General features: G+C 42.2%; 1 protein-coding gene across 1 annotated transcript in view; it reads right to left on the minus strand.

Moving 5' to 3' along the window:
- Positions 1 to 13,243, minus strand: part of TRHDE (thyrotropin releasing hormone degrading enzyme) — a 331,593-nt gene extending 318,350 nt beyond the window's left edge. Inside the window, exon 1 of the mRNA XM_006191101.3 lies at positions 12,320 to 13,243. Coding sequence (XP_006191163.3) covers positions 12,320 to 13,224 — 905 coding nt within the window. The 5' untranslated portion in view covers positions 13,225 to 13,243. The remainder of the gene's footprint in view (positions 1 to 12,319) is intronic.
- Positions 13,244 to 19,021: the final 5,778 nt, after the last annotated feature.

Raw genomic sequence — 19,021 nt, forward strand, 5'->3', positions numbered from 1 at the left:
TTTTTGTCTCAATTAAATTCTCTAAACCCAGAGCTCTATGTATTAGACAAAACATGACACTTTATAGAAAAACAACCCATTGTCATCACGTTGGCAATTACTGGGACATCATGGTCCTCCTTTTTGGCATATCTCACTCTCCTCTCTGAACCTGTACAACCAAGTAAAGACAGTGAAGCCAAAATCCAAAACTTGCCATCAAATACATAGACCATCACTCAGAAACATTCGTGTCCTCAAACTTCAGCAAGACGTGGCCTGGTTTCGTTAAGGAAATGGACATTGAAACCTGACAAAACTTGCTCTGAATTCTGGCTCCGAAACACTTCTTAGCCGCACCATCTTGGAAGGTTACTAAATTTCCCTAAGGTGTAGATGTTTGCTGCTTACAGAGAAATAATCAAGCCTAACTTAAAAAGCATTGTAAAGCTTAGCAGAATAGAAAAGGGGGCTGTAAAGCACCTGTCACTGTGAACAGATAAACAGCGCCCAGCAGGCAGTTAATAGACGGCAGCACTGACTCACAGTATCTTCAGCCCTTCCTGGAGTGCTGTACCATCCATTTACACAGAATGATCCAGAGACCGCCGATTTTTACTACTCACAATAGATATTTACTAAATAAATTATGCATTATTATGCTTGAATATAATAAAGTAAATTAACATAATAAATACCTGTAGAATAAAGAAGCTTGTCAATATGTGTGTGTGTGTGTGTGTGTGTGTGTATTTATAAAATATTTAATGCCCTCAAGTTTTCAGATCAAGCCACAAAGATGCATCTCATTAAAACTCTAACCAGAAGCATCCTCTCTACGTTCTTTCACTGTTACTGGTTACCAATGAAAACACTCAAACTTTAAGTACTTTAAGAAGGACCCTCTTTTATTTTAATTTATTTTATTTATTTTAATTTATTTTATTTTATTTTATTATTTAGACTATTATCATATGCTGTTTCTTTTTAAACAGAAATATAGCCAGTTACAATGTATCAATTTCTGCAGTACGGCACAGTCTTGCATATACATACATGTATTCGTTTTCATACTCTTTTTCATTATAGGTTACTACAAGATGTTGAATATAATTCCCTGTGCTAGACAGAAGAAATTTGTTTTTTATCTATTTTATTTATAGCAGGGTCTATTTTATATTCTGTGTCAAAGTTAGATTATAAAATGCCACATTTATCTTATTGTCCTAGTCTCTTTGTCACACTTAACTATGGATTTCCATCTTTTAAGACAAACAGTTGTCAGTTCTCTTTTGCAATATCGTCTTTCGGGAGTTAATCAAGAAACTTCTGGGAAATATTTGGGGTTTGCCTCCAATCTGAGTGGAGATAAACTGAATTAAGAAGGACCTTCTTTTAACTTAAAAAGGGGGCCATTATTTGGGAAAACATTCATGACATAAGTTAATTAAACTTTTTTAATAATACCAGTTAAAACCTGAGATAAGGCAAGTCAATATTAGACCCTTTGTAAAACATGAGTGAGGGCTACAGTCATTTCTTTAAAAGGCTCCTTCCCCCATAAGTGGTGCTGCCCGCCCCCACCCCGCCGACTCTCCGTCCCTCAGAGTTCACTGTTAATCTCACATGGCACACTTTTCTGCTGAGCCCAAACTTGCCCTTAAAATCATTCTGAGCCCAGCACTTTAGGCAGTTACTACCAATCAATAGAGGTTGACATGTGTACTGGAATTTAACTGGCTATGCCTGGCTCAAACCATGAAATGTAAATGTTTTTTAAAATTATGAAGCTTACATGTATCACTGAGGGTCTACTTTTTTAAAAACTTAGTTTTTTGGGGGGGAGCAATTAGGTTTATTTTTGCTTATTTATTTACTTCATGGAGGTACTGGGGATCAAACCCAGGACCTCATGCATGCTAAGCATGCACTCCATCACTGAGCTATGTCCTCCCCTCTCCAAAAGCTTAATTTTGAAATAGCAAAAAAAAAGACACTTTTAGGATTAATTGTATACTTCGTCTCAGAAAGAGGGGTTTTGAGAGTTATCTTGAAAACAATGCTGGGCTGCTACATACCAGGCTTGGGCAAATCACTTAACTGCCGAAGCCTATTTTTTCATTAGTAGAAGGAAAATAATAACATTTTTGGGGTCTCCCTTAACAAAACTGTCAAGATGATAAAATGAGATAATATATAGAAAAGAAGTTTTAACTATAAATCTTCCTGAAAAATAGAAGGTTAAAGTCGGGAGCAATCTTAGAAACAAATTGTCTAGCTCTCGTAAATTGCTAAAATGAAAAACTAGTTCCGGGAGAGTTAAGTGATTTATCCAAAGTTACACAGGCAATTAGTGCAAAACTGAGTCTAGAATTCACATTTTCTGTGTCTGAGTAAAAGGTAACTGTATTTCAAAAACAATAAAATCTTTAGCCATAATTTATAAACAATGTTTTAATTTGACTATTGGGAATAAAGGTTCTTCTGTCCAAATTTGCTAACATCTTGGTAATATTTTTCCTCGTTGTTTTCTACTAATATATAGTTTTTGCTTAATGAAATATCAGTAACTTTTAGTTAAAATGCACCCATTTACAACTTTCTCTTCACGTGCTTTTGCCTTACATAATATTCCTGAATCTTACCTTCAATCTTATTAATTAAAATGTCCACTGAGTTTCATATTTCTCTACTGAGGCTATTTGAAAGGTCCTATGGAATTTAATCTATAAGAAAAAGTATTCCCTTTCAATATTCAAGTATCTGAGAACTCCGATTTCAGTCTTTGAACAAATAGATACCATCTGCAAATATGTGAGATTTTCACTACATTAGGTACGTGATAGGGTTTTGTAAAAGATATAACCAATTTTGTCCTTAAGTCCTTTGCAATCTACCTGAAAAAATAAAAATATATACATAAAAAAAAACTAATAATACTAGGGGAAAGTTCTGTAAGATTTCAACCAAGAGGTTGCAATGAGAATGTATTTAGTCATTAAGTAAAAACCAAAGGTGTCTTTGGTATTAAGTAATTAAAGGGTAGGGAATTTATTAGGTGCAGAAGATCTAAATACCTCTGGGCTAGAAAGAAATTAATAAACCAAATATTTATGCAGAAGAAGCATGTCGTGTTCAAGTCTCTTTTTGCCTCACGTTATAAGTAAATATGTTAGAAAGGCTTGCAATTTAAATCACTGATTCTCAGAGTTGAAAGGAACCATAAAGATCATCTAGTGACTTTTTCTGCAATTAATGTACTTAATGAATTCATGCACATGGTGTATATCTATGCACTGAGGGCCGGCATATATTCTGATAATGTCTAAATGAGGAAATACCAATTTCACAGTCTGGCACCTGAGGACGACTGCAATTGAATTTCAATTCAATATTTAGCAAATCAAAACAAGCCCCTTGGAAAAGAAAAGCAGTTGGGCTAGATTACATTTAGGGTCTTTTCCAAGCTTGAGATCCTGTAACTGAACGGAAATAAACTAGTCCCTGAATTTGACGAGATGTTTTTAAAATATTAAATTACACTACTGCTAAATAGCTTTTTACTACAAAAACTAGACTGTGTTTGCTTCTTTTAGTCATCATTTTTGAGTGTTCAGTAGCATGGAGAAAAAGATAAATATATATGCTTCCTTCCCTCAAGGAGTTTATATTTTGATTAAATAAAACATACGTCTAAACAGGTATCGTACAAAAAGCCAGGACAACGAGGGAAAATATCTGAAGAAAGTACACTGCCCCTAAAGCAAGGTAGCAAGTTTTCTCACCTTTGGCACTACTGATTCTGTTTTTTTCCCTTTGAAGTATAAGCATTGGTGATTCAGAATTCTCGACATTACTGACATTTTAAGATTGGATAATTCTTCCTTGTCCGGGGTCATGATGGGGCACTGTAGGAAGGTTAGCAGCATTCCTGGATTCTACCACTAGAGGCCAGTAGAACTCCCTCTGCCCAGTTGTAACCATCCAAGTGCCTCGACATTGCGATTGTCCCCTGCGAGGCCAAGATTACCCAGTTGGGAACCACCACTCTTAAGCACTGAAAGAATCATATGGTATCACTCACATGCGGAATCTAAAAGAGAAAGAAGGAAAGAAGGAAAGAAAGAGAGAAAGAGAGAAAGAGAGGAAGGAAGGAAGGAAGGAGAGGACACTAACAAACTCAACTACAAAATAAACAGACTCACAGACGTAGTAAACAATCTTATGGTTATGGGGGGAAAGGGGTGGGAAGGGACAAATTTGGGAGTTTGAGATTTGCAAATGTTAACCACTATATATAAAAATAGATTAAAAAACTAAATTCTTCTGTATAACACAGGGAACTATATTCAACATCTCGTAATACCCTTTAATGAAAACGAATATATGGCTATATATGCATGACTGGGACATGATGCTGTTCACCAGAAATTGACACATTGTAACTGACTATACTTCAATAAAAAAAAAAAAGAACTGAAGGAAGGCTTTATGGAGCAAGAAGTGTAAGAATTAGTCTTAAAGCCTAGGAAGTAATCCAAGGGTCAGAGACGGATGCAGTAGTGAACAAGTTGGCTACAGGTAGCATGGAAAGAAGCCTTTAAAAAAACTCTGACTCATGTATTAAGTTAACATCCCATTGCTCTCTTGCAGGTTTTGTCAGATCTCACAGTATTGCACATCTATCTCTAACACCTCTCTCTCCCTTGACACTCTCCTTTCTAACGAAGAGAGCCAGCTTCAGGCTCAGGGCCCTCAACAGGCAACAGTGTCTGTTGTGTTTCAAAAATACCATCTTGTCTTCGCTGCATCTATTTTATGGTTGCCTTCGACTGGTGGAAGTGAGACTTCTTTTCTGCTTACTGTCATTAAAAACATCAGAGACCTCCAGAGAAGGTGATTTGGAGTAGAAAATTGTGAGTTTGGTTTCTGAGTAAATTTGAGGTGGAGTTTGAGGTGGTGGCAGTACACCAGATAGGAAAAAGCACAAAAAATTAATTAAAAAGAAGGAATGTTTTAATATACAGTAAGGATACGATGTATGTATGTAAATACAGCAAGAAGTAAAATTAAACAGCAGGAGGCAGAAGGAAATGGGGGGAAAGTACTTTGTTGTCTGTTTTTCTCCTGCTTTCTTAAACCAAATCATTTTTTATCTTTTAATGAATCCCTTATTATCATAAAAAAAAATCCACTTCCAAAAGTGACATCCTGAAAGTGTTATTCTAAGAATGTCACTTTAGCATAACTAGAAAAATATGAATAAGATACATGTAGTTTAATTCTCTTCTATCGAAAATACATTACTTGATTTCTTAACAACTTGTCTATCTGACATTTTGGTTGAGCTCAGAAGGAGAGCCTAAATCTCTGCATTGCTTCTGAAGAATTGATTTCTTATTTCTGCGGAAGTTCACTAGGCAAGCTGCTTGTGTCATTATGGTAAGATTCAGCAGAAGTAATGCATAAACACTGGTTGATATTGCCAACAAATTACAGTATGTGATACAAACAATTTGTGTTCCATTATTTTCAGTTTGCCTTTCCAGAAAGTTAAAATATGCAGAGGAAACAAACATTTGCATTGTCACTGTTAGTATTCAGATTGAGTCATGACATTTCAGGGCAGAATCCACCAAAACCAAGAGAACCTCACAACTGGCAGGGAGTCTTTGAGAGGTTTCCGTTTTGGCAAAAAATCGACGCAGACCACACGTGCAGCACGGTGAAAAGTGATCTCTGAACTTGCGATTGCAAATAGAATTTGCCTAGCGTTGCAGCAGTTTCAGATCGCTAATAAAAACTCTCCAGATCTAAAGAAGTGACCCAGTGGATCACTTAGTAACTAAACAAAGCTACAAGGTCGTGGAAGTGACACATGTCCCGTTTAAAGTTAAGGTAGTTCATCAAAATGCAAATTATTACTCAATGACAAAACATTTTAAGCCAAAATGGGTCCTTGTTTAGGCTGTGTATTTTTATGTACCTCAATGAGTCATTAAAACTCTGCCATTTCAGAAGAGAAGTGCTCCTGCTAAATATTCAGTGCCATAAGCAAGCGTGTAGTCTTATTTTTTTAAATAACCATTCTAGTAAACTAAAAACATAATGCAATAATGCCAGCAATATGTATGTAGGAAGTGGTGCATATGTGAATAATCGTGTTATGAAAACAGAGCATAATATTCATAATTGTTTTCCTATTTATGCACTAAGTACTCTTATCAAAAATGAGTAACTTGATCATCACTGATGAAGAGTAGTAAGAATGCTCTAAAATTACTTTCCTGAGCCATAATATTAGGTTTTCATAAGAATAAATAAAGTAGTTTCTGAGATTCATTTGTTTAATATTGTAAAAAGTGTTATGTTCTATAAAGTTCTGCTACAGGTGGAACTCAAGTATAAAGTCCTGAGAACAGCATCTAATGACTGAGGTGCCTTTTCCTTGGGACTTGGGTTTTTCTATTTCCTGTACCGGCCTCCAGCGATAAGGAAGGCCCCTTCCCGGCCCTTGGGTCACTGATTTCTTCTTTTCTCAGTGCTGATAGACAGCAGTGCCATAAGCAGAGAGTTGTGAGTTCCTTTTGTTTCACATCCTCTTCCCGCCCCCCTCAACCCTCTCCATCTCACAGTGTCTGGACCAAGTGTGGGGTTTCCCTTCTCTCTTCTTCACTGTGGAAGGGCTCTGCCTCTCCCTCTCCCCGTCTTCTGAACTCTGCTCAGGGGACAAAACAAACAGTAGTGGAAGGAATGTCCACAGTGACCATTTCCCCCTGTCTTGCTAGTAAGGGGAAACCCAACATTGAGCCTAAACAACCTGATTCCAGCTCAAACAGTAGATGTCCAGCCGTGTAATCCTGCCTGCAATCATATTTCATACCCACAGATGTGCTGACCAGTTGTCAGACACTGTTCGAAGTGCTTTATTACTTAACGCACGTAATCCTCACAATTAACCCTATGAGATAGGAGATCATTAACCCTAGTTTCCAGATAAGGATGTCAGACACAGAACAACTAGGAAACTTGGCCAAGATCAGCAAGTGGCAGTGTCATGACAAAAACCAAAGCAATCTGGTTCCAGAGTCCTTGAACACACTGCGCGCACACACAATTTTCAATCCAGCAACACAATCAAAAGTGGCTCGATCCTATTGTTAAAAGAGTTATAGAGTAACCGACAGCAGTAATTTTAAAACTTCATTCTTTTTCCATCCTCTAATTTTTTTTTGACTTGTGTAATCATGGGGAGAGATTCGAATAATTAAACTAAAACTTCTCCCTGCAAATCCACAAAGGTCTGCACAAGGAGGAATCAATTCACCCCTGTCCCTGTACAACTAGTGCCAGAGCTCCTTAAACCCCGGGGCCGCTCGCTTAGCAGAGACAGGAGAAGGCACACCTGGGGGCAGGGAGGGCAGGAATGGGGAGCCTGGCCCCCTTTATCCCAATGCAGCCCCACCCAGTAAGATCGTGCCAACCTGACTCTACCCTCACAGCCCCACCACCGCCATCCAGCTGTGCCTGTTTGTGACTCATTGTGTATTGTCCAAAAAACTGGCAAGGGCAATGAGTGTTTTGCCTCTTTATAGTCCCTCAAATTCTACGTAGCAAAATTCTGTCTGGTGGAGAGAGCATCCACTCTCTAGTGGCAAGAAGGAGGATTGCATGCGTCTTTGAAAATCTCGGGAGGAACCCAGCCACCATGGACAATCCAAAAGGATGTAAAGGACACGCAAAGGTGATGATCATTGCCGGTGGGTTGGAGGATGAGCCTGAGGAGTTGGAGGGACGCCCTTCCCTACAGGCTGGAAAACTTACATATTCAAGGTAGACTATTTCTTCCTTACTCTTTCTTTAAAATCATGCTTAAAGAAGTGAACCCTATTCTCGTAATCATATCGTCCAAACGTCATCACCATCCTCGAGCAAACCTAAATGGTTGCCCTGTACTTTCATGCCAAGCCCATCCACATACATGGTGGCAAAAACTGCTTGAGGAAATAAACATGTTATGCAAACCAAACACAGGAAAACCAGTTGCAGGTCTGTTTTTGCTTGAAAGCGATCTGGAGCAGATAGGCTCTGTTTAGAGTTGTTCATTTAACTCTTTCATGAATAAGGTATCCTTTATTATTATTACCCAGGGTGATCAAAAAACACAGCAAGACAAACACCAACTGTATGGATTTTCCTCCCTGAATGAGTCACTATTAAATCATCTAAACTTTTTTTTCCCAATACTTTCTAGATTTAGTCTACTGGTGTTATTTTGAATTGTGACCAAAATCCAGCACTGGACTCAGTTTGGCCATATGGTTATGTGTGCCTGACAGGAAAACAATGAGCTAAGTCCATTAAGAAATCATATTTAAAAAAAAAAAAGAAGTTTTCACAGAAACAAACAGTTCTCCCAGATTTTCAGTTCAGAGCCCTCTACAGAAGGGCAGAAAGCCAGGTACTCCAAACTGTTCATCCTAAGATGTCTTCTCCTCCACAGAATGAGTGGGAGGAATGAGGCTGCTTTCAACATAAAAACAATGTGGTGGATTTCTTATTCTTATTAAATATCATAATTATTCACTCATTCCAGAAAAAGTACAAGGCACCAGACTATGTACATTAATACCACAAATGATCTAATGCCTACTAATAAAATCCTCTACGCTCTTCATAAGATGCTTGCAAAGGAGTTTTTTTTTGCAATTCTCCTTGAGAACCACAATATTATCCTCCTATCCTACCTGAAAATCATGGTTTCTCTCTAAATAACCCTTGCTAGGAAAAGGCCTCCTATTTCATTCTGTCTTCTGTCACCGTGGCACATCACAGACCCAAACAACGTTTGTCAAAGAAAAACGTCTCCCTTTTGAAAGTGAATAAAATGTTCATTTACTTTGGGTAAATTTCTTCTCTCAATCCGACCATCTGGATCTAAATTAAGGTACCCTACTTTGAACATGGGTATGCTCACCATCTGGCTCCCGCAAAGCGGCGCTCAGTTCAGGTAAATGAAGACGCTACCGAGTTCTAGGCAAGCATGTGCCACCCTAGGGTGCCCCGGCGTGAACACACACGCTCTGTATCTGCCTGCTAGCCACCCACCTGAGGGAGAAGTGAGTACATCTTTTGCTTAATGGAGATAATTTACTGCTGTGTGTAAACATTTCAAATTTAAGAGAATTTATGTGTTTGCAATTTTCAACAAGTGGTGAATTTCCGTTTAGCCAAATGACCAGCTGAGAGTGGGGGATCTGACGGAAGTGGAGGAGCCTCGGGCTCTAATGGGGAGCCTGTCTTCTAACCTTTCTCTGCTGCAATAGGGGAACCCGGAGAGGTAAGTCTTCCTTGTAGGACAAAACCAGCCCCTCCAAAACCTCATGGAGGATGAAACCTTCCAGGCATTAAAGGTATAGCGCACAGAGTGAAGTCAAATTTTCCCGCCCTGATCTGACTCAAATTCTTTTCCTCATGCACTCTGGGGAATGAGTCAAAGAACCAGACTGACCAGGCATTAAGGAGTTGTTTCCACACAGACTACGTAAGGTGGACCGAATGGTGGTACTGCTCTTTTCAATCATTTCAAGTTGCTCAGTGTGATTCCCCATTGGCAGATTAAGTATTTATTTTCATTACAGAAATTTTCTGATAATTAAATTGGCAAAAATTATGACTAACTAAAGACCAAGATATTTAATCATCAATCAAATGAAAATGTAGAGTTTGCGTCTGTGTCCTTTTGGAAAGTGCATTCCAAAATGTCAATTTACGTTGCACCTGGGGGACAGAATCATCACCAATGAAAGTCCAACCCTGGCTGAGTTCCTGATAAAAAGTTTCTGTTTAAATGTCTCCAAGTAGCCAGATTAACAACAAACAAAAAGAAGTTTAATATATGTAGTGTTGGCATAATTGTAAAATGGTTGATTAAACTTCCTTTGCCTTATCAAACCTAGTAGGAACATCTCAGAAGTTATCATATTCACTCTGGTATTGATGGTGGGGGGAAAAAGAGAGGAACAAAGACTTTCTCTGAGATGCTGTTTAGAAATAAAACCATCCTGGGATCTCCAGAAACGCCAAATCCTGTGTTCCACATGTGCACTAGGTTAAACTCTGAACTAAGTTATTTACATCTTCGGGGAAAACTGAAGAAGAGAGTTTGAATACAAATATGCACCAGGCTACATGAAATCAGTTATGGGTCAAGTAGAACCATCTGGTCTTTTTAAGAGCCCTATTAATTTGAAAGCACTGACCAAAACAAGCTCAGTTCCACCAAATGTATTTTGGCATGGCTCAAAAAACAGGATTTGTTGGAGGTTATTTATTTCATCACAGCAAGATTTATCAGTAATGATATGCAACTCCCACTACTGACACTTTGACATAACATGCAAATTTGCCTTTTTCCCCACAAATCTGATATGACTGTGGGTTTTTAAAATTCCTTTTAATCCGTATTTTTTAGAATCCGTCTGAGAAAGTGGTGGAAGGGGGTTTAAATTATCCACATCTGATCTTAGGAGTCTGAAAGTGAATAATTTATACATTCACTTATAGGAGGCTTGAACAACCACATAACGGCTAAAGCATTGGGCAATTTATTTCTATGAGGTTACTGCATCACACTCTATAAATAATAAAACTCCTGTGTTCTCCCAAAACACAGCAGAATTTCCCCCAGCTTCTTACACAGTATCAACTTCTGAGAGTTTCTAGACACAATGAGCCCTGGTCCAGGGATCAGAAAACCAAAGTTGAAGTCCCAGCTCTCCACTAACAAGCCTTCTGGCCTCAGCAGTTGACCTGGACTACTCTGATCCCAAGTTTTCTGCTGTTGTGAGAATCACCTGAGAGCAGAGGAGGCTCTCCCAGTGGCATCATTACTAATCGCCAAACTGCCTCCACTTCTAAGGTTGTCGATTTCATTTTTAAGTTCATTTTGGTTGTTCCCTGGTCCTATAGTCATTTAATTAATCAAAGTGATTTTAAATGCAATAGGCTGGGGCAGAAAGCACAAATCACTTGTTTACTCAATTCAACAATAAGCTTGAAGGCTTACTACCATGGGACACTCAGCACAGCTAACAAGTACGGTGGGCATTCTCTACGCCAAGCACAGTTAAGTGCTTTTCTGCGCATTTACTCATGGACACCTGCAGCAATCCCATGAGGACAGTAGTAGTATTATCCCCAAATTAAAACTAAAAGTGTGGGTTCTGGAGCCAAGCTGCCTGAGTCTAGACCCTGCTTTGTAGGCTCACTATGTGACAAGTTACTTGACTTCTCAGTGCCTCCATTTCCCCATCTGTAAAACAGGGAGTGTTGAGAACACATATCCCATAGGATTCTTGTAAAATTGAGTTAATATAAGGTTCTCATTAAGCACTAGCGGTAGTCACTGTCAGAAACTGGTGAGTGAGTTCATTAGCTTTCTCAAACCTTCATCACAGGTAGAGCTGCAGCTGGAATTCGAACCCAGTTCTGTTGGACTCTAAACAAGTGGTGAAAAGCCCCACAGACTCTCAAAAAATAAGAAACAGGAAACAGCCCAAATCTAAAAAGCATTAAAGGCACTCGCTAACAAGGCATTAGGGGCTGGCTGTTAGTTTTCCCCCCTTTCACCGTTGGAGTCACTTTCAGAGGCAGTAACTCAGGACCAAACCCGAGTCACTGTGTGTTAGGACAGAGCTGGCAGCACTGGTAAAAACATTTCTCGCTGGCTTTGGCCAAAGGCAGCCGCCGCCATCAACTCCCCTTACTCTGTCACCAGGACTGGCTCTTACTGCTCAGTATCTCAACTTGCAGTTTTGGAAAACTTCAAGAAGCCAAAGCCTACCCTCTGCTCTGCCTGCCAGAAGCGGGCGTGGTGGGGGAGGGGAGGATTCTGCCCGGTTTACCCCGTCCTGACCTCTTAGCCGGTGCGCGGCTGCCCTGACCTCGCGCTCACGCATTTTCCCTCGACGGTAACTTGCCAACTTTTGATGTGACCCTGGCCTGGCATCGCTCATATTACACACTATCCTTTAAAAAAAAAAAAAAAAAAAGAGCTGTGTGCCCCGGCTAGCTAAGGAACTTTGACAAAGCAGGGAGTCCCAGGCGAGAGGGGTGACATTTAGCACTGGTGAGTGAGTTTGTGAAGTTGGCGCAGTGAGAACCCAGGCATCTGGGAGACCCGGATAGTTCTGTGAGACGGTCCTACCCTGCCTTCCCTTCCTCCATCCCTCGCTTCCGGTTATCGGAACCTAACTGCGTCCCCGGGGTCGCCCGCTGCCCAGCGGTTTAGAGCAGCCTGGCTGGGTGGGGCGGTGCCGGGCACCGCCTCCCTCCGTACCTTCTCTCCCCGTGGAGCACGTAGGAGCTGCGGAAGAAGCCTAAGAGCTCGTTCTCGATCAGGGCGTTGTAGATGATCTTCAGATTGTAATTCCTCTGCGCATCCAGGGTCCTATTCAGCACCACCACCAAGACCTGGGTTTGCGGGTAGAGGAAAAAGCCGGCCACGGGGACCGCCCCGGCCACGCGGTCCTCGGCCAGCTGCACCTTCTCGACCGCAACTCGGGAGGCGTGCAGCACGACGTAGCGGGTGGCGTTCCGGCACGCGATCTCCACGTTGACCTCCCCGGAGAAGGTGAAGTTCTCCATGAAGGCGGTGAGCATCAGATTGTAATGCAGAGGCTTGAGGTGGCCCGACAGGCGCAGCTGCGTCCACGGCTGCCACTGCTCTCGCTCCTCCTCCGACGGCGGCTGAGCGGACGAGGTCTCAGGGGTGGCTTCCCCGCCTGCCTCGGGCTGCGAGGAGCCCCCGCCAGCGTGGTGGTTGCGCCGAGCCGACCCCGGAAGGCTCTCGTTGCTGCCGCGCCCCGGGAAGCCGGCAGGGTGGCTGTCGGCGCCGGGCGGTACGCTTGCCCCACACTCGTCGAAGCGCAAACTGAGCAGCACTGCGAGCATGGTGACCGCGAGCAGCGCCACGATGGACACGGCGAACGCCAGCACTAGCCGTTTGTGCACCGTGATGTGGCGCTCGGTGGTGCGGGGTCGCACCCCCACGGAGTCTGCCCATGGGTCCGAGAGCCCCCTGCCGCCGGCCCGGAGCGCGGCGTCGTTCTCCCCCATTGTGGCGGCGAAGGGTGAGCAGCTCTTCTGAGCCCCCTCCTCCTCCTCCTTCTTCTTCCTCTTCTTTTTCTTCTTCTTCTTTTTCTTCTCCTCCTCTTGTTCCCCCCGCTCGCCGTCCAGGGCCATCACACTGCCTCCTCCTCCTCCCCCGCCCCCTCCGGCACCCCCCGCGGGCGGGCCACCCGGGCCACCCCCAGCGCGAGCATCAGAGAGCGCACGCGGGCCGAGGGCGCGACGCCAGCTGGGACCCTGGGGAGACTGGCCCGGGTTCTTTTAAGACGGGCTCTGGCCGCAGGCGACAACAACCTCGGCGGTCCCCATCAGCCCCGCCTCTCTCCGGACACCGGCGGCCGAGGCGCGGGGCGGCGAGCTCTGGGACTCGCCCAACTTGGAAAGCGTCTCGTTCGCCCCAGCGCGCGCTACTTCTCCTGCGGGCGCCGGGCTCCCGGGCACATGCTGCCCCCGCCCCTGTGCGCCTGCGGCTCCCAGCTCTCCCTTCCCAGCGCGGAGCTAGCGCCGGGCTTTCCGCGGGAGGCTTCCAGCGGGTCCTCGGCTGGCAAGGACAGGGAGCGGTGGAGAGGGAAGTTAGGGCTGCCGCTCTCTCTCCCTACTCCAGCGGCGGCGTTCAGTCCTCTGGGTGGGATGTGCTCGCAGCAGCGGTGGCGGCGGCAGCGGCTTCCAAGCCATGCACCCTGCAGCCAGCCAGGGACGAGAGGATGGCCGGGGAGGAGGAGACCGGGATGAACCAGCCCGGTGAAGTCCCAGGGCCGCAGAGCTGCGCCGGGAATCTGTCCTGGAGAAGCCTTCTCCTCCAGCCTGGATACTTTAAGCAGTGGTGGCGGCAAACAGCGTGAGGTTGCAAACTGGACAGCGAGCCTCCCCCATGCCGACGTTGCTCTGACCTCCGGAGATGACACGTGAGCAAGAAGTGTCCAGCCGGGCCATCCCCTTCAGGTAGATGAAGCTCCGGGTTTGCTCCGTATCCCCGTGGGGAAAGCCGGAGTGCGTGTGTGCGAGTGAGTGTGCATGTGTGCGCGCGTGTGTGTGCGTGAGCGTGTATACACAGGCTCCAGGTCTAGCTTACCAAAGCTACTCTGGCTGCATTCGGGGACTGAAACTCCCAGCGCAAGGCAAAGGAGAGAGCGGGAGAGCGCGAGGAGGCAGGGCGGGCGCGAGGGAGGGGAGCGGCTGAGCGGCAGAGGCAGGCGCTGGGAGATTAGAGAGCTTTTCTCCGCTCTGTCACACCAGACACCCACAGCCACAGAGGGGGTTGTTGAGCCGCCCGCAAGAAGTACATTGTAAATCTTCAGCGCAACGAGCCCCGCAGTCACCCCTCATCCAGACTCTGTAGCCCCCACCGCGCCTCCGCGGAGGGATCGTTGGAGCCTTCGGCTATTAACGCCGAGAGGCAAAGAAGATCTTGCTGGGGAGACTTAGCTGTCTCAGATTTCCCATCAAGCTCGCCAGAGGGTTTGGAGGACTGTTGGTAAATGGAAATGAATTCTCCAGAGCCTGACTACGTATATTAGACTGTGTGTGTCCAGGTGTGCGGTATGAAAATCAGGTTTAGCAAGAAAGCATTAGAAGGCTCCGGAAGCAACAGCTAAAGAAAAGAGATTTTTCCCCCCGTCGAGTAATTTTTTTTTTAGATTGAGGCAATGATTAAAATATAATACCTAAAGTGTAATAATTTTCGGGACCCAAAACTTGAGGCTGAAAAAAAGCTGGAGACATGAGCCACATTACTTTAGACTTAGAACGGTCAACAAGTATATTCTGTTATTGGTCAGTTTTTCACTTCGCCTGGCCGCAATTACTTTTTTTTTTTTTTGAGTTTTCAGTGTTATCATGAACGTTGTTTAAACTTTTTTTAGAACAGTTATCAATAGGAAGTGTTTGCTGACAGCAAGATCATCAAACCAGGTTCACTGACCATTGGCTGGTCATCGATTCTCGTCTAAGTTTGCAGAAGTCTTAAATTATAGTGCAGAGTTGTGTATGAGCATATGGGATACCTAAGCCATAGAATTTGTGTCAAGAACTCTAACTGGAACAGTATTCAGAAAACAGACACCCCAAAGGTAACAGCTCACAGGCAGGAGTCTCTAGTTTCTAATAAAACAAAGTGTGATGGGCTTCAGAGTCAATTTTTTTTAAGTGCAGAATAAAAAGAATGAAGTAATTCCTTTTCCCGTGTTTCTTTCACATTTCCAGATCCTGGAGGCATTTTAAAAAATCATGTCCATAATTATTTTTCCTACAAAAAGGAATGTTTAATACCACTCTAGCTTTTGTGTCCTGAAAATATACATTAAAATACTGTGTTTGGCTTTAAAAGCATGACCAAAGAGAAGAGCCCAAACACACATCAACTTCAACTTAAAAACTGCTGAAAACACAGCCCTATTCCTTGTAGCTCTTTGCCATTTATCCCCAGATGGGATACAATTCCAGTGCCATACATTCTAAATGTCCACGTGAATCCTTTTTAAAAGCTGATAAAAAAGAAGTGCCTAGATGGGGCTTTTTTTTTTTTTTTTTTTTTTTTTTGCGTGTTGTATGTGGGCCGTTAGCAACAGACCAAGGGAAATGCCACATTCTGTTCAAGTTACTTTTTTCTGCTCTGTTTTTAAATCTCTGTGCTCCTGCTGTCCATATGTATCTGCCTGTATGCATTTTAAGAGTTGAGGAGTCAGGGTGCCTTAGCTGGTTTTCACAGAATTGAGAAACGTACTACAGGCAGGCAGAAAGAGCTGTGTGACTCTTAGCAGCTCACCAAACTTCTCTGACCTTAGAGTCCTAATCTGGCAATTCAGGATTACTGATCTAAAATCCATAGCTTCAACACACTTGGATTATCAGAGGGACCTGGAACCACCCACCCCCCGCCCCCGAAGTCTAAGAACCACTACTTAAATGAAGAGGTTACCCACTAAAGGATCTTTAAGACCTTTCTCTAAAATGCTATCAGTCCAGAAAAGATTCAGAGAAGGCTTTTTCTGTTCTTCTTTGTATTTTATCCATGTACTTTTGAAAATTACTACAAGGCAACTCTCAAAGATTTCAGAATTAAAGAATATATTCACCAGTTAGTAAAGTCTCTCCTGACTGTGATTAAATTAGTGGATGGATTCTTTGGGGGACCTAAGTGGAGTGGACACAACTCATTAAAATGCTGATTCCCCTAAAATGTAACTGGACCCAGTAAACTCAATATCATGGTCAAGTGGGTAAGTATTTCTTCCTCTCATATCCATGTTACAAAAAGTTCCCATGACTTCTTTTTTTAATTTCCGGAAGTATAAAACCTACTTCTGAGAAGCAAGCACTTTGGTAAAAATAACTTTTCAATTTTATTTTTTAGAGAATGTCTGTTCCACCCTCCTTAACCCCCCCCCAAAAGGCAAAATTTCACATTGTGTACCTAAGAAAAAATAAAGAGATGACTCACCAATATTCCTATGAAGATATTGTTTTCAGTGCTGTAGATCACTAAATTGGAGATGGTTTGACTTCGCCAGTGCTAGGGACATGCAGTGGAATAAGACTTTCCAAAGTGCCTCAGAAACACATTTCTCATTGGGATAACTTACGATTATTTTCTTTAGCCGATAAATGTCTTTAAAGCCATTTTTTTGGCCATATCTGATTTAGGGGTGTGTACAATGATTAATATACAGAAGGCCAAACAGAAGTTATTAATTAAATCTACACCTGGGTCCTGTGAATAATCCAAATGAACTATTTTCAGTGAATGTGCTGGCTTCAGAGTCTTTACTCTTATTGTTTACACTTGAAGTGCTTTTTTTTTTTCCTTTCCCACTGGTTTGTATATAGAGGCACAATTTAAGTGCCATTATATACTCAGCCCCTTCAAATATGCTTAACACTTCACATCCAGAAGCAGCTTGGCTTAGGAGAAAGAACTAGATTCTGGTCTGCCCTCACCTGCCTACATTATCCTAACTCTGCTTAAGTGAGTCAGTTCCTTGACGTGTTAATGTCAGGAGTTAGATGCACCACGTAACTTCAAAGATCTCTTCCTGTTCTCAAATTCTGCAAAAGAAATTCCAAAGCTAATATAACCAGTCTCTTTATTTTCTCAAGGGGTTTTTAATTAGTATTCTCCACTGAGAAGCCGAAAATATCAATTAAAAACTAAAAGTTGAATGGGTAAAGAGACTCTACAAAAGTACACTGTACTAGCAAAAGTATATGGAGAATAGAACAGCCCCTGCTCCTCTGGCAGAGAAAACAGGACTGATCAATTTTATGAGAGGGGTGTGCCCCGAAGACCTCACAATTGGAGACCAATGCTGACAAGTGAGTGGTGGGAGTCTCTGTTCACCAGCTAAAGTGCTGCCTGGTGTGACACTAGAGGCAATTTGAAATTTGAGATTGTGAGAATTTGATGAAATTTTTAATGTGGGGAAACTCACAACACTGCAAACCTTATGAATACTTTTATAATGCATAATTTCAAAATACCATTTGGACCACTGCATCTACTGACACTGGTAAAGGGTTTCACATAAGAAATACCCTTCTGAATAGAAATTCTTCAAGGTTTTACAGATGGAAAGAGGAGGATTAAAATTAGCCATAATTGAGACAGTGCAATTTCATGTCTGTAGTTTGCCAACTACAGTTAACACCCTGATTTAACTGTTAGTTGTCTGGCTTCTATTTATTTGAAAAGATTAATTTGAATTGACATTATATCTAAATGCAATTGTGTCTTCTTTTCTCACATAAAAACCTGTGAAATTATAAAGTGGTTTTAAAAGGAAAACATACCCTACCCTATTAATATATGACTACATGTTATTTGGCCTAGAAAAGTCTCATGATTATGCTTACAACAAGACAGAACAAGTATTAGTGCATCATAAAGGCTTCTCTGGATGGCAAATGTAAGGAAAAGCATAACTGACTATCCATAGTGTCATTCCCAATTCTAGAATTAAAAGTTATATCCAGGGAGGAGAGAGCTAGGATCTCAAAAAAGTTGTACTGTGATCTGGGGGTTCTAATGCTAGGTTAAAACTCTTCAGTGTTCACTGTGGGATCTTTGGTTTATGATCTCAGTAAGAAAGCTTCATAAAAAGGCAAAGAATGCATCATGGAAATGTTTACAGTTTATTCATGAAATCTGCAAACATAACATAAAGCAAATTCTAAAGGCAGAATAGAAATTGGGTAACTTCAGAGATGTTTCTCTTGAACTAGTCAATTTGTCTAGTAGTTCAAGAAATGGAAATAGTATGTATACCCATATAATATTTACCATATGTTTAAGTTGTTCAAATCCATGTTCCTGGATAAATATGGCAGTAATAAAATGATAATAATAATAATAATAATAATAATAATAACAGCTAAGATTTTTCTAGGGTTTGCCTTGTACCAAGTATTTGTCTAAGTGCTTTGTTATCTTATTTAATCATAAAAATAGCCCCATCAGGTCAATGCTGTTATTCGCTCCATTTGACAAATGAGGAAACTGAGACTCAGAGAGATGGAATACCTTGCTCAAAGTCATGTACTCAGTAGAGTCAGAATGCACAACTCTGTCATCTATATGCTTAACCATTATGTCATACTACATCCTGAAAAGTAAGCCAGATAACTACCCAACTGCATAATTGATTTTTTATAAACTTTTTTTTTTTGCTTGCATGGGGGGAGGTAATTAGGTTTATTCATTTAGTTAGTTTTTTGACGGAGGTACTGGGGAATTGAACCCAGGACCTCATGCATGCTAAGCCTGTGCTCTACCACTTGAGCTATACCCTCCCCCTCATAATTGATATTTGCTGCATAAATTATCAAGTCAGGGCCAGGCAGAGTGCTGGAGGTGTAACACTGAACCGAACAGTCATGGTTCTCTCTGGCATTGGAGAGTCAGCATGTGCTAAGTGCT

This window comes from Camelus ferus, chromosome 12, assembly GCF_009834535.1.
Source record: "Camelus ferus isolate YT-003-E chromosome 12, BCGSAC_Cfer_1.0, whole genome shotgun sequence".
NCBI lineage: Eukaryota > Metazoa > Chordata > Mammalia > Artiodactyla > Camelidae > Camelus > Camelus ferus.